Source organism: Hydra vulgaris, chromosome 15 (genome assembly GCF_038396675.1).
Source record: "Hydra vulgaris chromosome 15, alternate assembly HydraT2T_AEP".
Classification (NCBI taxonomy): domain Eukaryota; kingdom Metazoa; phylum Cnidaria; class Hydrozoa; order Anthoathecata; family Hydridae; genus Hydra; species Hydra vulgaris.
In genome coordinates, this window is record NC_088934.1 from 13474978 (window position 1) to 13498844 (window position 23867).

The 23867-nt window shown below is 26.3% G+C and overlaps 3 protein-coding genes across 5 annotated transcripts in view; 2 read left to right on the forward strand and 1 right to left on the reverse strand.

Annotated features, from left to right (window-relative positions):
* The window catches only part of LOC136072151 (CCR4-NOT transcription complex subunit 1-like), a 70703-nt gene extending 57305 nt beyond the window's left edge, over positions 1-13398 (reverse strand). The window contains exons 1-5 of one of the 2 annotated variants that reach the window (XM_065820772.1): positions 13022-13398; positions 12047-12151; positions 3183-3281; positions 2968-3036; positions 2435-2489 (exon numbers count right to left, since the gene is read on the reverse strand). In XM_065820772.1, coding sequence (XP_065676844.1) covers positions 2435-2489; positions 2968-3036; positions 3183-3281; positions 12047-12151; positions 13022-13135 — 442 coding nt within the window. In that variant the 5' untranslated portion in view covers positions 13136-13398. The remainder of the gene's footprint in view (positions 1-2434; positions 2490-2967; positions 3037-3182; positions 3282-12046; positions 12152-13021) is intronic. The other variant, XM_065820773.1, reaches the window with a different exon arrangement.
* Positions 13399-13626: 228 nt separating this feature from the next.
* LOC136092479 (actin-related protein 2/3 complex subunit 4) lies at positions 13627-18745 on the forward strand. 2 transcript variants are annotated; one of them, XM_065820775.1, is made up of 2 exons: positions 13627-13687; positions 18120-18745. In XM_065820775.1, the coding sequence occupies exon 2, from the start codon at positions 18136-18138 to the stop codon at positions 18640-18642; it is 507 nt and encodes a 168-aa protein (XP_065676847.1). In that variant the 5' UTR covers positions 13627-13687; positions 18120-18135; the 3' UTR covers positions 18643-18745. The 2 variants fall into 2 exon arrangements, with proteins under 2 accessions (XP_065676847.1, XP_065676848.1); XM_065820776.1 differs by lacking the exon at positions 13627-13687 and adding an exon at positions 15664-15733.
* A 454-nt stretch (positions 18746-19199) lies between these two features.
* On the forward strand, positions 19200-23498 carry LOC136072152 (mitochondrial import inner membrane translocase subunit Tim21-like). The gene is made up of 6 exons (XM_065820774.1): positions 19200-19455; positions 19604-19666; positions 22195-22292; positions 22851-22924; positions 23001-23100; positions 23278-23498. The coding sequence occupies exons 1-6, from the start codon at positions 19257-19259 to the stop codon at positions 23368-23370; spliced, it is 627 nt and encodes a 208-aa protein (XP_065676846.1). The 5' UTR covers positions 19200-19256; the 3' UTR covers positions 23371-23498.
* The last annotated feature ends 369 nt before the right edge of the window (positions 23499-23867 follow it).

The following is a 23867-nucleotide window of genomic DNA, read 5'->3' on the forward strand; positions in this document are numbered from 1 at the left end:
TATATATATATATATATATATATATATATATATATATATATATATATATATATATTTATATATACATATATGCTGATTTTAACTCATTCTCTCTACTGAGCCACTGACAGTGGCTCATGGATTTGTTTTTCTCTCCGGCAAGCCACTGTCAGTAGCTTTGTAGATTTTGTGTCTTTTTTCTATAATCCCATTTTTAATATTACTTTTCCTGATTCTAGTTTTTTAAGTAATTGTCACTTCCTTTGTTATTGTTAATGTTTATTTATGTTGATTTAAAGCATTTTTTAAATAAATATTAGCACAATTTGGGTATAATTTTTTTTAAACAATTGCTACTGAGAGAATGAATTAATTATACTCTTTTGTTTATTTTCAGTTTAACTAATTACAACTGTTATATAAAATGGTGAATGTCTAGTAGATCCTGCAAGCTTTTTCCTGAATCATTCTGTTATGTTTGTGGTTACTATATTAGTCCAACACAAACTAAACATAAGATTGTCAGTGGTACAAAATTCTTTACTGCATATCATGCTTATTTTGGCATGGCTATGAGAGATCAGGACAAATTGTGGGCACCACACTACAGTTGTGGCAGCTGCAGGTCAACTCTGGAAGGATGGCTAGCTGGAATCCAAAAGTCAATGCCCTTTGTGATTCCGAGAATATGGAGAGAAGTGACGAGCCATCATGATGACTGTTATTTCTGCATGGCTGATATTTTAAAGTATAAAAAGCCGATTGATAGACTGACTCTAGTATATCCAAGTATACCCTCTTCTATTGGACCAGTTTAACACAATGATGAATTGCCTGTTCCTAACCCACCTCAATCCGAAGAAGCAGCTGCATATCATTCTAATGTAGACACACCGGATAAACTCTGTGATGACTGTGATTTCAGAGAACCAAATGATTCACCTCATTTCCTTAACCAACAAGAACTTGATGACTTAGTACGAGATTTAGGTCTTACTAAATCAAATGCAGAACTTCTGATATCACATTTGGAATAAGCTACTGGAATTGAAGGAAATCGGTTTCAAGAAGTCTAAAGGCAGTTTAACTCCATAGCAGAAACCGATTTCCTTCGATTCCAGTAGCTTATTCCATTCATCTAAAGTAAGACTACAAGAACATGAAGCTGTTGCTTGAGAAAATCAACTACGACAGTTACAAGTGGGATGTATGTGGAGACTTGAAGATGCTAGTGTTTCTTCTTGGTCTACAAGGAAGATACACAAAGCACTCATGTTTTCTTTGTTTATGGGATAGTAGGGCTGCGGACCAGCACTTCACGAGACTTGAGTGGCTAGTGAGAGAAGATTTACAGCCTGGTTAGCACAATGTTATACCTGTTGAGAAAATCTAATTAGTACCTCTTCACATTAAATTAGGTCTTGTCAAACTATTTGTCAAAGCATTAAACCCAGCTAGTGCAGCTTGCCAGCATATTTGGCAGATGTTTCCAAAGGTGTCAGATACAAAAATTTTAGCATCTGACAAGTGTATTCGTTGGTCCGCAGATTAAAGTTATATTGTCATGTAAGGAGCTGGAGGACAAATTGTCTGCTGTTGAAAAAGAAGCATGGATTGCGTTTAGACATGTTGTTCACAGTTTGTCAATAAAGTCAATAAATCTGCATTATCTGCATTCACATTTGGAATTTTACAGACCAAATTAGGGAATTGTAAGTGAAGAGCATGGAGAACGTTTTCATCAGGATATCCATGCCATGTAGAAAAGATGGAGGGCAGATGGGATGCAGCTATGATGGGTGACTACATCTGGTGTTTGATGCCCGATGACGATAAACTTCATAAATAAAAAACCACATTCTACTGTTCACTACTAGTGTTTTTTGAGATTTTGAGAGATTATTACATTAGAACAAAAGGTAACATTATATAATATATGTATGTAACGTGATGTAACATGACGTTTTGTATAACATATTTGTATAACACGTTTTGTATAACATATTTAACATAACATTTTTGAGCTAATATATGTTATACATTGACTAAAGTTGTATCTCATGCAATATGATTAATATTAATTATGTTTAATTGAATTTTTGGTTTTATGATCAAAAGATTGATGCAATAAAAAAACCAATGTCATATTCAGACTCAGCATACTTAAATTAAATAAGAAACATCAAAAAATTTTGATAAACAGAGAAAAAAAAGTTTTTTTGTTACATTAAATAATCCTATTTCCAAAACTCTGCCTTCTGGGTCCACTGTAAGTCTGTTAACAAAAAGCAAATGTTTTAATGATAATTAAAGTAAACTTGATAAATTCTCAAAAATTGTATTTTTTCTCATTAGTAATTTAATGTTCCAGACCTAGAATTGCCAATTGCTATTTTAAAAAGTGATAATTTATATCATTTAAAATGCTTCATATAATTAAAATAAGTATATTTACCTGCTGTTTGAAATGCAATATTTTTTGAACTTTGAAGCCCAATACCAAAAACGACCTAAAAATAAATAAATTGATAAATAAAGTTTAATTTTCTAAATAAAATAAAAAACTTGATAAAAAAAACTCCTAATTAATTATTTTTTTTATGTTTTTAATTTTAAAAATTATTATTCAACTTTATCTAATAATAACAACATTATTTATAATGTAAACAGTGAGAGTTACATATAGGTAGAGACTAGATAGTGATTTATTTTGCGGCACCCAAAAGTAAATTCATACTGACACCCAGGACACATTAAAATTATGAGGCTCTTACCACAACCAATTTCAACTTTTTTAAAAATGCAACTGTAGTATGCACTCGCCCTAACACAAATTCATATTAAACTTACATCTAAAAAAAAGCTCACAAAATTTCTTAAATAAAAGGGGTCAAAGGGGTCATAAGGTTCAAAAAGGGGTCAATGAATCAATAATTGTTTAATCTTAATTTATAAAAACATAAAAAAATCACTTGACACAACCATTACCTCTTGTACTTTAGAAAGCTTTAGAATCTTACTGAATGAATGCAAAAATTGAAGGGAAGGCTTGATTGACTAAAATATAAAATTACAGTAAATAATTTTCGCAAAAAAAAAAACTCTGATGATAATTTCACAACTAGTTATTTATAAACACTAAAGTTATTTTTATTTTTTATTACTACTTGAACTTCCAGTTTTCTTAAATTTTTCTTAAATACCTTTTGTAATGATTCAGGCTTCTCTAGTGCGTAGCAAAGAACAGAAACAAAATTTGGTTTAACTACAAGTTCTTTGCAAGCTTCAATAAAAAGTTGAACCTAAAAAAAGTTATAAAGGCGTACAGGGTTCACATTCTGTTTTGTATCTTTTCCATGAAATATTTTTTTAAAACAATCTAATTTTCTTACAACTTTCTCTTTTTTTTTTTTTTTTAAATATGACATAAAATATGCAACAGGTACTTTTTTATTTATGTAACCAAGAATGTTAATTAAAATTAATAAATAAAGAATATTCATTAATAAAATCTTTAATCAAATGAATTAACAAAATTTTGAATTAACAAAACAAAAAATTGCAACAAAAATAAAAAATTTTATTTTAAATTTCTGTTAAGCATCAATAAAAATTTAAATTTAAACAAAAAAATGTAAACTGTAAAAAATTTTTAGAACTAATCTCACACTCATATAATACATAATAATGTATCATACCTTCTGATCGTATAATGGTAATATAACATAATAAATATAATCACAATATATAATGTCAAAACACTTTCAAAAGGTATTTTTAACAATCTCACACTCATACAGGGTTGCATGGTTTTAACCAAATGGTTTAAACCATGGTTTAAACCAATTAAAAAAATGTTGGTTTAAACCAAACTAATGTTTTTTTTAAAAAAGATTTAAACTTACAACAGGAAGCTAAAAGAGGGTTATGTTCACAAATAAAACTAATCTTCAATATAGATGATTTTTTTTGAATCCATGAGTTTTGTTTTTATTTTTTCATAGAATAGAGTCCTCAGTATTATTATAGAACAGAGCAGTAATAAATTAGTAATAACACTTAATTATCTTTTTTCTTCTACAGGCTTCTAAAGGTAACTCACCATCAACATCACAACAACAAATGAAAAGGTTTCAGCCCAATTCAACATCAGCTGACAAATATTTGAAAATTTATAAGTTTTTCATACAATTAAGCCTCAAAGAGAAAGATTTATTTGATCTGCAACTTGGTAGATTTATATACAGTACAAACTCTAGCTTCAGAACAGTTAAACACAAAGAATTTAAAAAATTTATCAATATGCTTCATCCAGGATACACTCTACCTAATAGAACTCAAACTGGAGGAGAAATATAAGATAGGGTTTACACAGAAGAAATTGAAAAATGTAATGTATTGAATGGGAAAATTGTAGCCATGTCTTTAGATGGCTGGAGTAATGTACATAATGAACCTATAGTTTGTATCTCTGTAATTACAGATAAAATTAACATTTTAGTAGAAACAATCAACACTTCTGGTCATTTACAAACTGGTGAATATCTTACACAATTAGCAAGAGAAGCAATAGATTCTGTAAGACGTAAATTTGGATGCACAGTAAAAAGCTTTGTGTCTGACAATGCAGCTAATATGAAATCAATGAGACAAGAACTGTCATCTGAAAAAGATATTATCATAACTTATGGGTGTGCTGCTCATATACTGAATCTTTTAGCAAATGATCTTAACATTGAAAATGTGAGCAAGCATGTTACACAAATAATATATATAAATAATATAATAAATAATATATATAATATATAAAAAATATATAAGAAATAATCATCAAGCTAGAGCAATTTATAAACTAAGCAGAGGAACAAAATTGCCACTTCCTACTGAAAGTTGCTGGAATTCTGTATGTGATTCACTTGAAAAATATGTCAACAACTGGAGCATCATTTTCACAATGTTTGAAAAAAATAAAGACTTGGATCCCATGATTGGTAAAAAAGTAAGTGATATACAGAGGATTTATTAAAAATATTAAAACCAATTGCAGTAGCTCTAGATAAGTTGCAAAGTGATCAAACAAAGATAAGTGACATTGTTGAAATTTTTAAAGATTTGATGAACAGTTTATCATTTTTATCAAACAAACAAACAAAAAATTGAATCTAGATACATTCAGACTGTCAGTGATACTCATTTACTGGCAAACGCACTAGATCCTAGATATTTTGGATCTAATCTTTCTGAAAATGAAAATGAAGCTGCCATGAATTTCGCAGATAAAGAATTCAAGAACTTGTTACCAATAATATTTAAATTAAAAGCCAAATCTGCTCCATTCAATAAAAGCTATTTGTATAATGAATCTGTTTTAAAATATGTATCACCAATAGAATGGTGGAAATCTCTAAATATTGTGGATTATAACATAGTGGATATTGAAGGTTTATTAACTACACCAGCTTCTAGTGCTGGATTGGAAAGAATATTTTCAATTTTTGGCCGTGTTCATTCTAAGTTAAGAAACCAATTGGGGGTAGAAAATGCAGCAAAGCTTGTATTTATATATAGAACATTGTATTATATGTATTGAACATTGTATTATATTGTATTATATGTATTGAACATTGTATTATATGTAATGAACATTGTATTATATGTATATAAATATATATAAAACATAAATAATGATGTATTGAATAATTTTGATGAAATATAACAGTAATATTGTTAAAGAATATAGTTTACTCTAATAAAATGCGTTATGCTTTTTTTTAATTTAAAAGGATAAGTAAATACAGCATTTTTTAATAAAAACCTAATTTAAACCAAAAAAACCATGGTTTTTTTGGTTTTTTTAAAAAAACCTATGGTTTTTGGTTTTTTTTCAAAAAAACCGGGTTTTTTGCAACCCTGCACTCATATAACCTATACATTCAAATAACTTTTAAACATATTTTAATGTTATGTAATAAGTGTTAAGTCATAGTTTATTTAAGAAAACATAGTAAGGAATGCAACAAAGTTACATAAAGGCAAAAATGCACTAAAAAATTATTTTAAACTATGTTAAAAAGAAATAACTTCAAAAATTTTATCTTTACTAATGTTTTTATGTTACACAAAAAGCTTTTAAACAAAGTAACAAAATACTTCTAATGATTCTTATTCAAAGTATCAAATAATATTGTATTTTTTTAATTTATATAAGTATGTATTAAAATATGCTTACTTTTTATTTTTGAAATGTTCAAATTTTCAAAACATGTTAACCGTTATCAAACAAAATATTATAAGCGTAGTCACATAAATATATAAATGTATATATATATATATAATACATATATATATATATATATATATTTACACATATATATATATATATATATATACACACACACATATATATATATATATATATATATATATATATATATATATATATATATATATATATATATATATATATATATATATATATATATATATATATATATATATATATATTCTTTGATGATTTGAATTATAATAAAATTCTACAGGCTCTCATACTGCTCACATATACAGTCCTCCGAAAATACATAAATTAGGGTCTTCTGTTTTCGACCTACTGTATCGCCTATTGGCACTTATAACTATTGTTTGGCTAGATTTCTTCGAGATTTTTTATCTCCATTAATACCATCTGGATTTTGTACTAAAGATTCTATCACCTTTGTTAAAGAAGTAAACCAAGGGAACCAATTTAACAGTTTTCTTGTATCTTTTGATATCACAAGTTTATTCACAAACATTCCATTACAAGAAACAATAGATACTGCTGTTGATATTATCATTAAAAAAATAATCTTAAAATTAGTGATATGCCATCGGCGAAGGCCAATTGAGGCTAATTATAGGGTTTAATGTATGTATATAAAGATAATATCTTAATATTAGGTATGCAACTTGCATATATAAGGTGTGCCTATGCACCAGTTTGGTTCGGTTTAATAGCCAATACCGATGCATCAGTCAATGCCAATTAATCAACCAATGCCATCAGCCAATGGTTAAGCTGATTAATTGGTTGCTAGTTACCAATAGCATAGGCTAGTAGGTCGAATCACTTCTGATGAATAGGTACATGTTAAATATGTAATTTAAATCCTTAATATTATTATAATACCCTTAAATAAATACATTAAATCAATTATTAGCCACAATCGGCATTAGCCGATGGCACGTCACTACATAAAATCAAAAAAAGTAACTCTTTCTTTTTGCAACAATACAAATGTATTTTCACTTTAAAGGACAGTAGGATGGTTCTAAAACAACTTTTTTGAAAATGACTGCTGGCATCCCCTGAATGTTGTATTAAAAAAATTAAAAAATATATAAGGTATAATAAAAAAAGCTGGATTTAAAAAATAAAAAAAATTTTTATATCATAATTATGCTTCGTTTGAGACCCAACATGACATCCTTTTGAAAAACTTTTAATAATATTAGGAACCTATTTAATGTTCAAGGGTCGGCAGCAACCCCTTAAAATATTTTTTATTCAAAAAATTTTTAAATCCAGCATATTTTTATTATATACAACATACTCAGGGTGTGCCAACAATCATTTCCAAAAAATGCTGTTTTTAGAACCACCCTAATGGACAGGTGTATGACCAAATTGATAGCGTTGCTATGGGTTCTCCATTAGCATTTGTACTTGCTAATCTGCTTATGGGTAATTTTGAAGAAAAATGGGTGTTTGTGAAAATCTTATAATGGAGTAAAACCATTGATTTACAAACCCTATATAAATGACTATTTAGCTGGTTTCCCCTCAGAAAACCACGCATTTTTAGTTTTGGATTACATTAACAAAAAAAATCCCTCAATATCTTTTTCCATGGAAAACGAAGAAAACTCAAAAATATCTTTTTTGGACATAACTCTATGCAAGTCAAACAGTTCAACAATTACAACAGTTTTATATAAAAAAAAACCTTTACAGGATTATACACCAGATAGAACTTAAAAAATTAACAATACTATCCTTGGTCTTCGTTATGATATTACCAATCTTCTTAAAATTCTTAAACATAATATGTACCTATCTTGGATAATAGAAAAAACCCATAACTCTTACTTAAATAAAGGTAATTATGATGCTGCATTACTGTCTGAAGTACTAACAAACTGTCTAACTTTTTTTCATCTAAAAACTACCTTCCTGTAGATTTTAAATCATTTGTCGTTTACAAATTTGTTTGTGCAGGATGTAAATCCTGTTATATTGGCGAAACTTCTCGTCATTTAAAGACACGAATAATTGAAAAGTACAGAAGAGATAAAAAATCTCTTATTTATAAGCATCTTCACTCAAAAGAAAAATGTTTTACATATTGTAGTGATAATGCTTTTTGACTTTAGGTTGTGTCAATAACAAAAATTAAATTAAAAATTAAAGAAAGTATTCATATAGGATGTGAAAAACCCGATATGAATAAGCAAGTAAATTATGTTAAAATGACTTTTACCATTTAAAATAATTTACTGGTTATTTTGTTATACCCGACATTTGTTAAGATAATTTTTAAGTTTGTTATCAATTTTATGGCTTTTATTATGTTTATTTTTACAATTATACACTATATTTTATACTGTTATTAACAAACATATTTTAACTGATAATGACATATATAGTCAAAACATGTCTTAAAATAATAAAATGTTTTTAAATAAAATTAAAAAAGTTGTTTTATTTTTAAAAGTATTATCACATTTTGTGATGAGAAGAAGTTTTGGAGATATATATATATATCTCCAAAACTTCTTCTCGATATATATATATATATATATATATATATATATATATATATATATATATATATATATATATATATATATATATATATATATATATATATCAGCTGATTAAAGAAAATTTTTTCTTTAATATAGCATCTATATTAAAGGAAAAATTCAAACCCATCTTGTATTTAAGACATATATAAAGAGATCCAGTCATTCTCACAAAGCACAAAAAACATGATTGCGAATTTTATTACTATTGCAAGCTTTTCATTGTCAATCCTGCAACTTCCTGTACAACTAAACAGTTTTTTTCAACACCATGATGAATAAAGTTCTGGTAAATAGGTACAATGACAAGCAAAAGACTCAACAATCTAGCAATTTTAAACACTCATAAAATATGTATTAACAAACTACATTTGCGTAAAAATCAAAAATCAACTTTGTGTCTAAACACTTGAGCTTATAGTTAAATATTTTGTTAAAATAATAGAATACATTAAATATTAACACTTAAACAAAAAAGATGATTTAAAATTGCAAATTAAATTTCAAATAACTTTAAATTTTAAATACAAATGTGAAAACTCTATTTATACAAACTTATAAACAAACGCCTGTAAATGTAAATATCAGTAGATTAAGTAAAGTTTATAGATCATATGTGTAAGGATAGTGCATGTATTCAGAGGCATACAGTCATGGTCGCCTGACGATACCAAGCGACCAAATTTTGTGAAGGGCGATCGAAAATATTTTTGGAAGCAATAAAGTTGTCCGAAAGGGCGATTTATTGCAGACTATTGATTTTTATCCGCAGTTCTAGTTAGTTAATTCTTAGTTAATTCTTATTTAATTCAAGAATTCTTTAAAAAGTAACTATCTAAAATAATAATAAAACTTTATTTTGAAAGTCACAGTGCTCAAGTTTGTTTTCCAAATTTTCTATCATTAATTAGAACATAAGAAAATTGTACGAACATTTATAAGTATTTAAAAAAATACTTCCTAAAAAGTTTTATCGTTTAAACAAAAATACTATTTTATTTTTATTTTTTTACAAATTTTATTAAAGGATCTAAAGATAAAGTAATAGAACTTAATTCGTCAAAAAAATGCAGGCCTTGTTAAGAATTGTTACACAGTTCGCATTTTACCTACAAAATGGGTTTAGCAAGTTTTGCATTTTGCGTTCAGCAAGTTTTACTTAAAGTAAAAACTTTTTTATTTTGGAATGTTTAAATTGTTTGTAAATTTCGTTTGTGTATTTAGAAAATTAGAGCATATATTCAGAAAATGAGATTGAAAAAAAAAGCGTTTCACCACAACTGTGAATTTTTTAAAGAAACAAATTATTTTATAAAAATTTTTCAAATTAAAAGACTTTAAAATAAATATGATTTAAAAAATTTTAATTTAACTTTGAAAGAATGTAAAATAGTAAAACTTTGAATGTAAAATACAGTTTTAGAGCAATGTAAAATAGTTTTGCAACTTTTATTGGAGAAATTTTTTTCCTATTATCTGACTAATTCATTACATAAAACACAAGTCTCTCCATCATAAATATGCAAAAGAAAATTGAAAACTTTTTTTTTCTTATAAAAAGGGAGAAGTATTTTTGTTCTAGAGAATTCTTTTCATCATGTATTTAAAATTTTTTGTTTATTATTAATTCAATATCGTGTAAAGTTCTACACTTATAAAGTTTTAAAAATTATAAAGAAATATAATCTTTTTTAAATACCGAATTTAGATTTAAGATGGTTTAAAATTAAATTCAATTACAGAATATCAATAGTTTTCAGGCTCCTGTAACAAATAAGATCTAATAATTACCTCAAATTGAAATCAAAGTATTTATAAATTGTTTTTTTTTTTAATATTTGATAAGACTTTGTTGTTATAAAAAAGAACGCTTATTTGTTTCATAAAATAAGCCCTCAATTCAATTAATGAACTGGTTAATTTCAGTTGCCCTAAACGCGACCAACCAAAAGTCTGAGTGTACATCCCTGGTATTATATTTAAAGAAAACTTTTGAAACTTTTTTAAGAAATACAAGTCTTTTTTACATTAAAAATATATTTTTTCAAAAAAAAAAATAATAATAATAATAGACCACAAGTAAAAAATTTGAATATTTTGAGTTTCTTTGAAATTTATAAGTTTGGTATACAATATAATTGTGTATATAAATATGTAGTATGTTAACTATACATTCAAAATTCTTGTGATATTCTTTATTTATTTTTTTGTGTGGTTTTTAAATTTGAATTTTTTTTTTAAACTAAAATTGTGTAATAATACCAGAACCACTGATAGTGGTTTACTCAACAGATACTAATACCTGGATCACATGGAATGTGTTAAAGTTAAATCGAATTATTTTATTTTTGAAGAAGTAGACAAATGTCATGATTTATTATATTTAGATTTTATTGTATTATTTTTATTATATTACTTTTAATATACATGTGTAGGTAAATGGAAACCGCCTAAGCTCTAATAATTTTTAAATCTTTGGAAATAATTGGTAAAAAACCTGAAATTGAATTAATTATTTTAACTTGCCACAACTCTCCCCCTTTAGTCGATTTCTTTTTAGAAAATATTTTATATATGGTACTAAAAACAGCCTAATTAAAAATATTTAACAATTAATGGATTTCTGTATTAAATTATGTGGACCATAATTACTTTTAGGTAGAGTTATTTGCCAATAAAGAAAGATGTTATAAGAAAAGTCTGACAAATAGATTTATCATATTTAATGTATTTTACATGCATTTTACAAGACCTTTTTTTAAAACAATCAATAAAGTTTATTTAAATGAAATGCTGATAAACAAGTGGCTGCAGACTTTAAATAAAATGCTGAGAATAATGACTTTTTTTAAACTCGTTAGATGTAGCATGATGAATAAAATATATTATATTAGAATTCCAGGATTAATGAGACTATTTGTCTTTAACTTTAAATTGTAAAAAATAATTAAAATAACATTTTATTTCTAGAAAAATATCACAATAATATTATAAAATAAAGAAAAATCAGAGCATCAAACTGAAGTTATAAAAGGGTCTTAATTTTGTTATGTTTGAAAAAAAAAGCTTTTGAAAAAATAAGCGATTTACAATAAATGTAAACCATACTTTTTGAACTTTTTTTTTATTAATTGCTAAATTACAAGGAATCATTTTTTTATTAAAAAACTAAACTAGGAGATAAAAAACTAGTTAAAAACCTCAAAATTACAAAAAATAAATCTACCTGTGCTATATCTCGGTTACTATTATTATCACAATTAAAATCCACAAAAGATAGAAGACAACGAAACAAATGCCTTTCAGCTTCAGGACCGTATTTCTGAACAATCTAATAAAAATTAATAAATTAGCATTTTATCAGATATTTATCAAACTTAGGATAATATTACTCATTATATATATATATGTATATATATATATATATATATATATATATATATATATATATATATATATATATATATATATATATATATATATATATATACATATATATATACATATATATATATATATATATATATATATATATATATATATATATATATATATATATATATATATATATATATATATTGTCTTTTGCTTAGCAATATGGCAACATAATGTAAAAAGTAGCTGAGAGGGCTTCAGTACACACATTGAATATCTATGTAGAAAATGCAAGAAAGCTATATTGACTAAGGTTTGGGTTGGGGCAGCAATTATATTTCCACTATTTGTTTTTGTCTTTTTGTTTCTGAAAAAGCCATATGGAATAAAGCAACCGAAACAAGTCAAATATATATATATATATATATATATATATATATATATATATATATATATATATATATAAAATATACATATATATATATATATATATATATATATATATATATATATATATATATATATATAATTTTTTAGATTCCATTTACGACCAATTATATTCTGATAATTTTGTAAATTCTCATAATCTATTATCAGAATTTACAAAATGTATTTGAACTAACTTAACAGGTGTTATATATTACTAATAATTCCGGAATATATAACAACTAACAAAACTAGTATAGAAAATAAAATATATCAATTCCAATAGTACTAAACTAATAAAATCGAACACATTTTACCAAAAAGTCCAATACATATCAAATTTCATTTGATAGCTTGTACTTGACACATTTTATCCTCCTCCCTAATTTTTTACACTTACTGATTTTAACTCAGCAGCATTACTTTTATAATTTTTCTTTGATAATTCTGTAACAGCAAAACTGATCTGTGACAAAGCAAGTGACAGACCGTCCAAACTAGGACCTGTGCTCATGCCTAAAATAAATAAAAACACCACGAGTGCATCGCACTCCCTGGCGCATAAAATCTATTTTGAAATCTATGAAATTGTACTTTATAGAGCACTTTTTACTGAGAGGTTCTTTAGTATTAGTTGAAGCTTTTAAACACAGCGATATCTCACTTTTGCACGAGTAGAAGAATAAGTTTAATCGACATTCGCTATGATGTATGTTTTTATCCTTCTTCGCAGAGGTTTGTTAGCTAGCTGCGCAATATTTGGTTTAATTTTACGGTAGAGATTATTGGAGTAAGAAACTACTGACCACTTAAAATTCCATAATTAGTTAAAAATAGGTATATTAAATTGTCTTACTATGTAATTTTGTTGAAAGTTTTTTATATTTTTTTACAATTTTTAAAAAAAGTTTTATTTTATGAATTCTTTAGCCAAAATTTATTGAGAAAAGTTTAAAAACCTTGAAAATATATTTTAAGTAAAACATGTCTGTACTTTTGTTTTAGTTCATACATTTTTGAGTTCCCCCTTTCGTTTTGGGTGTAAGAATTGGCTATATGGTTTTCGGTAAATTATTGCTCAATAATAATAACATAAGTAAAGAGTCTCGACATAATATTGAATATCATTATATATGACATTTTTAAATTATTTTTTTCAATGGGATTTTTTACGGCTATATTTTAATTTTCTTAATTTTATTCTAGTAAATATAAATCTATTTATAAAGCATAAAAAAAATGTTATGTTTATGTGTATATATATATATATATATATATATATATATATATATATATATATATATATATATATAATATATATATATATATATATATATATATATATATATGTATATATATATATATATATATGTGTGTGTGTGTGTGTATTGCTTTTTTTTTAAAATTTAGTCTTTAAAGTTAGTATTTAAAACTTTATAAGTTCATAAAACTTTATTTTAGTCATAAATGTACATACATTGGCTGACACGTAGGGATAGGCATTATTAAATGTACATACAGCGGAGAAAATAGAATTAGCCTCACCATGTGCTGATCCAATATTTTGTAAATCTGTAAACAAGTTTGTGCGGTACAACTTTTGTATCCACACACATATAATTACTGTTACAAACAACAACTTTTTAGATTATAATATAGCATAATTAAATTGCGGAACATTTGATAAAACCATAAAATGTATAATACTTGATATTTGCGGTAACAAATAGAATTAGCCTCATCAATAATTATTTTCAGTTTACTTGTATATTTTGATCTGGTGATACGCATTTGTGAGTTAGTTTTTTATTATTATTTGTAAGTTAAACAAAGACTGTGAAATCAGTGCTCATAAAGTTTTTAACATTTGGTTTTTGATACCTTTATTTGAAATGGGACGTGGTAAGCGTTTAACGAATGAAGAATTAGCAGTAATCAAAACATACAAAGATACAGGCTTATCTAATCGGGAAATTGCAAAGAAAATTAAAAGATCTCCAAAAGTGGTTAACAATTACTTCAAGATTGGCGTTAATTATGGAGCCTATAAGGGAAGTGGTGGCAAACGTAAAATTGATAATCGTACTAAACGAGTTATTGTACGTCGTGCTGCTGCTCAGCACATGACTGCATCTCAAATTCGTGCTAATTTACAATTACCTGTATCTGTTCAACGTGTGAGACAAATCTTACATGAAGATCCAAACACAGTTTGGAAAAAGCGTAAACCAAAACCAAAACTTACTGCTCGTCATAAAAAAGTTAGATTACAATTTGCGAAAGAACACATGTCTTGGCAAGAAGAGTGGCATCAAGTTCTCTTCAGTGATGAAAAAAAGTTCAATCTAGATGGTCCTGATGGCTATCAATATTACTGGCACGATCTTCGAAAAGAGAAAGAAACTCGGATGAGTCGTAACTTTGGGGGTGGAAATGTTATGGTTTGGGGGGCTTTTTCCTTTGCTGGAAAACTTCCACTGGCATGGATTTCAACAAAAATGAATTCACAGGACTACATTGACTTATTAGAAATAAGTTTACTTGAACATGGTGAGGAATTGATGGGTGAAACTTTCACTTTCCAACAAGATAATGCTACTATCCATAATTCAAAGCTTACAAAAGCTTGGTTTAGAGAAAAAAATATTCACGTAATGGAATGGCCCGCACGTAGTCCAGACCTTAACCCAATTGAAAATCTATGGGGAATACTTTCTAGAAAGGTTTATGAAAATGGTAAGCAATTTGAATGCACTTTGGAGCTGAAAACTCGTATCAGAGAAGCTTGGAATGAAATATCTATAGAAACTATCCAAAATCTTGTGACTAGTATGTCAAACCGCATATTTGAAGTCATTAAAAATTCAGGAAGCTATACTAAATACTAAATGAGCGAAAAAAAAAAATATTTTCTTTATTTTTTGTATATAACGCTAATGAGGCTAATTCTATTTTCTCCACAAATTGAATATTTTTAATTTTTTTTTCCATTTGGAATTAATTAAACATACCAATTTATAAACTTTTTAGTTGTAGTAGAAATAACAAGAAATAAAGTAGATTTCATAATTGTTTACCTGCAATTTTTGTTAAATTAGAACAAAAAATAAAGGTGAGGCTAATTCTATTTTCTCCGCTGTATATATGACAGGAGGTTATTGAATATACATCAATAATAGAAGGTTATTTAATGTACATCAATATCAGTTTTATTGAATATACATACTTAGATTGACACATTGGGACAGGCATAAACAAAAGTGTATTGCGTTAGGGTTAGGATCAAACCTTAATAAGGAACTAATGGATTTTGGTGTGGGAAAGGTTTAGAATTGTCTTAGTTTTTATTGGTATTCCAAACCAGGCTTTTTCAAAGTTCACTTTTAAAAGTAATTTGTTCATAAGAAATCTGCAGTTAAAGGGCCCTAAAATAATTCTATTTTTTGTTTTTAAAAAAATGGAGAAGATTGTAAAAACACATATTAATAAAGTATTAATAATAAATGGTAATAATAAAATTTATAATGATGACTTATATATTTATAATAATAATAGTTATTATTGTTAATAAAAAAATTATTTTTTTGCTACATAATTTTTTTAAATTTGATATTAATTTATAGTTTTTTTTTTAACTTTTAGACCTATGATTTTGAATCATATAAAATATAATCTGTCACAATCATTAAAATAGAGGGGAAAGGGGGTAGTTAAATGACACCTATACACTGAGGCATATTCGTTTAGACGCGTCAATTTTTTTCTCTTTATCTTAATTTTTTTCTATGTATTGTCAACTGATATGCATGCAAGTTATTATCAAAATAATTGTTGTGTTGTGGGCTAATAAAAACTACAAAAAAAATTTTTCTGTGTGTCTTTATTAACATGAGAGTATGTTTGATATACAAAAGCACATTTTTTAATTGGAATATATCTATAGATGCAATCAAGTTAATAACAGTAGTTATTGATTTTTAATCACTTTTACAAATTTTATAAATTTTATAAATTTTAGTGTTTTTAAATTTGATCTTTTGCTCTGCCAGTATCATTTTTATTGCATTTTACGAAATGCCTAAAGGAAAGTATTTGACAGATGCTGAAAAAACACAAATTAATTTATATCGTGGCTCAGAAATCTCACCAGCACTTTCTATATGAGAAATAGCAAGAAAAATTGGACCATGTTGTACGAAACTACATTGCAAAAGGTGACTATTACGGTGTAAAAAAAGCAACAAACGGCAACAAAGTATTAACAAATCAGCAAATTAATCGAATTCACTTCGAAGCAACCAAAAATAAATTGAATGCAACACAAATAAAGGATAAATTATTATTGCCTGTCACCAATAAACATGTTGCACATATTCTACATACAACACCAAGCGTAAAGTGGAAGAAACCACACCAAAAATCATTGTTAAAAAAACACCATAAAATTGCTAGATTACAGTTTGCTAAAAACCATATGCATTGGACTCATGAGTGGCAAAACGTAATATTTTCAGATGAAAAAAAATTCAATTTAGATGGTCCGGACTCTTACAGTTGTTATTGGCATGATCTAAGAGGAATAAATGACCCACAAACAAAACGAAATTATGGAGGAGGAAGTTTAATGGTTTGGGTGGATTTTCTTATTCAGGAAAATTGACTCTGTGTTGTGGTTTACCTAAAATGAACTCGATAAAGTATACAGAAATGTTGGATGATGTTCTCATAACTTATATGGATGAAAACATGGATGATAATGTCATATTTCAGCAAGATAATGCTGCAATTCACACATCTAGGCATTTTATGAAATGGTTTAAAGAGCACAACATCCCGGTTCTTGAATGGCCAGCTTGTAGCCTGGGCTTAAATCCAATCAAGAATGTGTGAGGAATGCTATCAAGAAAAGTTTATGACGCTAAAGCAGCTGGACACCAATTTAAAACTGTTACTGAGTTAAAGTGTAAAATCCTTGAAGCATGGTCCGAGTTGGATCAAACTACATTTCAACAACTAGTGGAGTCAATGAAAGGCAGAATTTTTGAGGTGATCCAGTGTAATGGAGGACATACGCATTACTAATTTCCATCTTTTAATGTCAAAAATATGACTGCGTCTATAGATATATTCCAATTAAAAAATGTACTTTTGTATATCAAACATACTCTCATGTTAATAAAGACACATAGAAAATTTTTTTTTGTGATTTTTTTTAGCCCACAACACAACAATTATTTTGATAATAACTTGCATGCATATCAGTTGACAAATTCTAATTAAGGAGCTACAAAAAACAAATATTTTTTAAAATTGCGCATGCCAGACAAATAGTTACTGTCTGGCCAGCGCTTTTTCATGCACTGGTGGTAAATTTCAAACGGAGAAGACAATGTTTCTACTGATTCAACATAGTAGTCACTTATTTGTTGTGTAAAAACCATATATAAAGTTAAAAACTGTTACTTGTAATATTTAATTAGTATATTTTTATTTTGTAGGACAAGATTGATTAACATGGCTGCAACTTTAAAACCTTACTTAAATGCTGTTCGAGCATCTTTAGAAGCTGCAATGTGTTTAGAATCTTTTTCATCTCAAATTGTTGAAAGGCATATAAAGCCAGAAGTTGAAGTGAGAGGAAGTAAAGAACTCTTACTTACTCCTATTTGTATTGCACGTAATGAGAAAGAAAAAGTTTTAATTGAAGGATCTATTAATTCAGTGCGTGTAAGTATTGCTGTTAAACAAGCTGATGAGATTGAAAAAATTTTATGTCACAAATTCATGAGATTTATGATGCTTCGAGCGGAAAACTTTTTTATCTTGAGACGTAAGCCTATAAAAGGCTACGACATCAGTTTCCTTATCTCAAATACGCATATTGAGCAAATGTACAAAAAGAAGTTGGTGGATTTTATTATTCAGTTTATGGAAGAAATTGATAAAGAAATTAGTGAGATGAAGTTATCATTGAATGCAAGAGCTCGTATTTCTGCTGAAGAGTTTCTTAAAAACTTCTAAATATTTGATATTGAGAATATTGTGATGGATTAAACAACTATCTATTGTTAATAATTATGAATAGATTTTAAAATTTTGATAATAAAAATCTCAAAGTAAATTACTTTATATACTTTTTTTTCTTTTTATATATTAATTATTATTATTATTATTATTATTAATTTTTATATTATTTTTAAACTTTCGATATAATCCATTTTTGTAAGAAAAAAATTTTTTTTTGTACTTCTTTTTTGTTATTTAAAGCACTTTTTTTTAAATAAAATTTAAAAAGTAATGAAACTATTATATTTTATTTTTAGACCAAAAAAAGTTATGAATTTATTTGCAATGTGACAATAAAATGTAGCTAAGTTGTTAATTTAAATTTTTGTAATATTTTTTAATGTAAGCTGAATTTAAAATTAATCCAATTAAACCAGTTTCAACTCAGGGTGCTGCCTTAAAAATATTCAAAGTGAAATATATTTATAAATATAAATTAGGTAAATTTGAAGTGTGTAGTTAGGATTACAATGTAATTTTAGAATAAAGTTTGAAGTAGTAGTTAGTAATAGGTTGGCTAATTGTTTAGTAATTATCTATAGCATAAATCATAGGAAAAAAATGAAAAAATGCAAAAACTAAAGTTTCTCCCAATTGTGAAGATTTATCATAGATCTTTACAGATAAAAATATTTAGTAAGCCTTTTGAGAATTCATATGTATTGGGTGCCTCGATTCGTCGATTTGGGCAACAAAGTATTAGATCATATAACCAGCTTTCAGAGGATGTAAAACGAAATGAGAGTGCCATTACAGTTTCTGCAAAAGGTATATTGGAAATTTTTTTGATTAAAGTAACCATTTACCGCATTTAACTTATGTAATTACAGTTAAATAATTTTATTTTTAATTTACTGTTGTTTAATAATATTATAAAAGTATTGTTAAAAGTTTATAACTCTGTCTTACTGTTCAGTAAAGCAAGTTGGAAAAGATGCTTCTTACATGGGAATATTGCTTATAGGGTTTGGAGTAACAGGTAAGAAAAATATTTACATTATTGGTGTTTAAAATGTTTACATTATATTTGTTAGCAATATATATATATATATATATATATATATATATATATATATATATATATATATATATATATATATATATATATATATATATATATATATATATATATATATATATATATAACAAAGTCTGATGTTTTGCTAAAATATGTTGAAACCAAAAAATTTAGCATGAAAGTTATAATATGGTGAGCCTTCTAGTGTGGTTTCAAAACTCAGTGGCTTTTTCACAAATGAAAAATGAACTCGAAAGTTTACATAAAAGCATTCAAGAAAAAAGTTTGCGTAAGATCTCTTTTAAGCCAAAAAGACATTTAACCACACTACATAATTGTTGGGTATTAAATGTTTTACAAAAGCGCACTTGCTTAAAGGTTTCTTTTTTTCTTAACAGTTTTCAGGATGATAATCAACTATATGTGTCTTTTTGGCACAGTAAATATGTGCAGTACCCTTCATACTATATAATGGTACCAATAACTCGTTTTTGAGAAAAAAAAGATACATCTTTTTGGCTTAATAGGGCAGTATGATCCAAAAGCAAAATAATGTTTGTCTTCTGGCCTTATGTTTCCAAGCTTTTTTTTTCCCATCAAATGTTTAAGACAAATGCTATTATCTCCTGTTCCATTTATCAAAATTTGTTGTGTTACTTGTTTAGCAAAATAGCTTCCTATAACTGTAACTTTTCTTTTTATGCTCAAAAGCCTTTACTAGATTTATCTAGTTTTTTTAGTTTAAACCTCAGAGTTATCAGAGTTCTCCCTTCAAGTTTTCCTTATTTATTTACAACTTTTCAAGTCTTTTGTAAGTTTTTTTTCATCTTTAATTATCTTGAATAACATAAATAGTGTAACATAAATGTAAATATATAAAAATAACATAATAATTAAAGAAAATGAGGTTCACACTTGACACTTCTATAGTAAATTTTTTTATTTTTTTTGTTTGTTTGTGTCACAAACTATTTTTGATATGCAATATTATGTTTAATAATATTATTTTATAGCAGGTATTGCATTTATAAACTGATTGAGAATTCAATTAGTTATATAATATTATTGATAGATAACTAATTTTGTTGTTAGAACTGCTGTTACCCTCGAGCACTTACAGTAGTATGTTTTTTTGTTGTAGATGTTTAAATTACATTATGAAGTTTAACACTATCATTGGAATTTTGACAAAATTAAGGAAACATTCTAAGTATATATTAGCACCAACCTACAGTTTCATTTTAAAAATTAGCTGTAAAAAAACTGTACAATTGTTGTAGAAACATGATGAAAAATTATCATTAGAAGAATTTAAGTTACTTATGATAAAAAACTGTTTTTACGTAACAATGTCTAAGAACTATCAAATTATTAAACCCTACAACACAATAAAAAGTGCATTAAAAATTAACTAACTATAAACAAAAAAAAGAAAATCATTTCATTTTTTTTTAAATGCACTAACAGTTGCTACATAAGCTAATTCATACCATTTCTGAGTCATGTCAAATCAGCAGAAAAACCAAAAATATATCAACCCATGCTTTGGGTTTTGCTAATTTTTATGTATGTTACAGGGTTTATAAAAACTAAGAAAACATTAGAGTTAAAAGCTCTAAATCCTTGCAGTTCTTGAGATACTTTTCTTATTTGTACTGACTCAGCTTCTTTTTTTTTTTGTAACATGTTTTTGTCTTTATTAAATACCAGTGTTAAATGAACAGAATGAGATGTTGATCTGAAATTTGTTATATTGACAATCTTTCACATGACAGATTTATTTGCATATATATATATATATATATATATATATATATATATATATACAGGTTAACTGAAAATATTAGAGCTTACAGGTTAACTGAAAATATTAGAGCTTAGCATCAGGTTACATCTTTTTACATTGATTTTTTGCAATAATTAAAAAAAAAAAAATCTTTAAGAGAATTATTCTTGCGAAAAAAATGGTTAGAAATAGCAGCTGCACAATAAGGTGAAAACCATGGTTAACATGGAGTAAAATGAGGCTTAAAAATGACAAGAAAAGCTTACATAGCTGTCTTGATCTAGGAGATCATGTAAAATACATAATTATGGCAAAGAGACAAAAGACATCATCTCATAGTATCCATCAGCATACATGGTATTAATTACAAATTTAAATTTAAAGGTTAAATGTTAATTAATGAAAAAATTAATATCATTAATTAAAAATGTACTCAAGTTTAAAGATATAATAGCTAATAAAAATTTTTTCCTTGTAAAGTAAAAAAAGATGCAAGTTCATATGTGTAGTTATGTGACCAACTCGTTGCTTTAGATAAGGTCATTAATCAAACAAATTAGGTTGTGAACGGAGTAATAAAATTTGTTAAAATAAATTCTTTTTACATTCATTTTTATTATTTTAATTAATTTAATAATTTTCGGTTAGTTTGCATGTCTTTTTTTGTTAATATTTTTTTTTTTTTTTTTTTTTTGCTAACTAGGTGCTCTTATATGGTATATTGCAAGTGAACTTATATTTAGTTTCAGCTCAAATGCTGTATATTCGAAAGCATTGAAACTTGTAAAAGATCATCCTTTGGTAAGCTTTTATTGCAAGTTTTATATTGCAAAACTACTTTTTAATATGTACAAATCTAAAAATAAAAGTAATGCCCTGTAGAAGCAAATATCTTTATTTGTGGTTTTTATATACGCAAATAAAAGATATATTTATTGTTTACTAAATATTTATTTAAATATAATTTATAGTAAAAAAATTATAATAAAAAAGTTATTATCAACTTTATTACATAATAGATTAATACTTATCAAATTTGTATCATTATAGAGAGTTAAATAGATTGTTAGAGTATAAGATTATTAATTTAAATAAAATAAAAACAACTTTCAATGGACATAAGTTTCATGGCTCCTCAGCAATCATGTGTCATTTATAATTTAAAATGTAGATATAATTAAAAACTTAAGGACTTGACTTGAGAAAAAAGAGGTTTCTACAATGCGAATAGGTATGTTCCAGTAATATTTTGCAGTAATTTATTCCAGTATCATATTCCACTAGTTCTATTAATATGCCCTAGTAACTTGTTTCAGTAATGTTACAGTTAAATTTATTTAGTTTGGTACTTTAATACAGGTTGTTGAGGAAATTGGTAATAGTATAAAAGGGTATGGTGAAGAAACTTCAAGAGGAAGAAGAAGACATGTGAAGTTAGCTTTACTTTTACTTTTAATAAATTTATTTTAAATATATTTAATGCATAATATTTAATTTCATTTGTTTAAGTTATCAACAGTATGTTGTTGATGATGTGAACTACATGAGAGTACAATTCTATGTATCAGGTAGCAAGCGTAAGGGAACTGTTTATGCTGACGCAATGGAGGTGAGGCTAAAGTTCATTTTAAAATAATTCAACTTATTACAATATTAAATTTGTTTAAATAAAATTGTTTCAAAAGTAAAATGTTTTTAATGAAATATGTAGTATTGTTAAGCTTTTTAAAGTAGATTTCGCTTTACTATGAATTTTAGAAATTGAAAATACTGAATCTTTTTTTAGACATCTCGCGGTAATTTCCAGTTTCGCTATATCTTTGTTGAAATGCAAGGATATCCTGTCTCCCAACCAATAGTTGTTTTAGATAATAGATAATCAAAGTAGTGAAGGAAAAAGAAAACATTTTAAAAGAAGTTAATAAGAGAAAATAAAAACCATTGTGAGAGAACAAAAAAGGACTTACGGACAACTAAATTTATTACAAAATAACTTATTTAGTATAACTTAGTATATTTTGATACTTAGCAAACTTGTAAGTTGACACTTTGCTAACTTGCACTTTGTAAACAAGAAGTACCGAGTTTAATCCCAACCACTCGCGGTGCTATCAACATTTTTGGGGAAAGAGTTGTAAGAGCAATATTATTTAAAAAAAGGAGTAGTCCCCCCTCAACTTTAGTGGCGTTTTTAGGAAGGTGAATAAACAAAAAAAGAAACAAGAATTAAAATAAAGATAATTCTTTCTTTATTTGTATTACTTAGGATCATTTTGTAAATCACGGCTATCATGGATCCTGATAATGCTAACCTAATTGAATTGCCACTTATATGGAAAGAAGCATACACATCTTGTTACTCGGTGATGCAAACTT

Coding starts and splice junctions, on each gene's coding strand:
- LOC136092479 (XM_065820775.1), top strand. CDS start 18,136: ATGGCTGCAACTTTAAAACCTTACTTAAATGCTGTTCGAGCATCTTTA.
- LOC136072152 (XM_065820774.1), top strand. CDS start 19,257: ATGCAAAAACTAAAGTTTCTCCCAATTGTGAAGATTTATCATAGATCT. Junction 19,667..22,194: donor TATAGGGTTTGGAGTAACAG/GTAAGAAAAATA, acceptor TTTGCTAACTAG/GTGCTCTTATATGGTATATT. Junction 22,293..22,850: donor TTGTAAAAGATCATCCTTTG/GTAAGCTTTTAT, acceptor ACTTTAATACAG/GTTGTTGAGGAAATTGGTAA.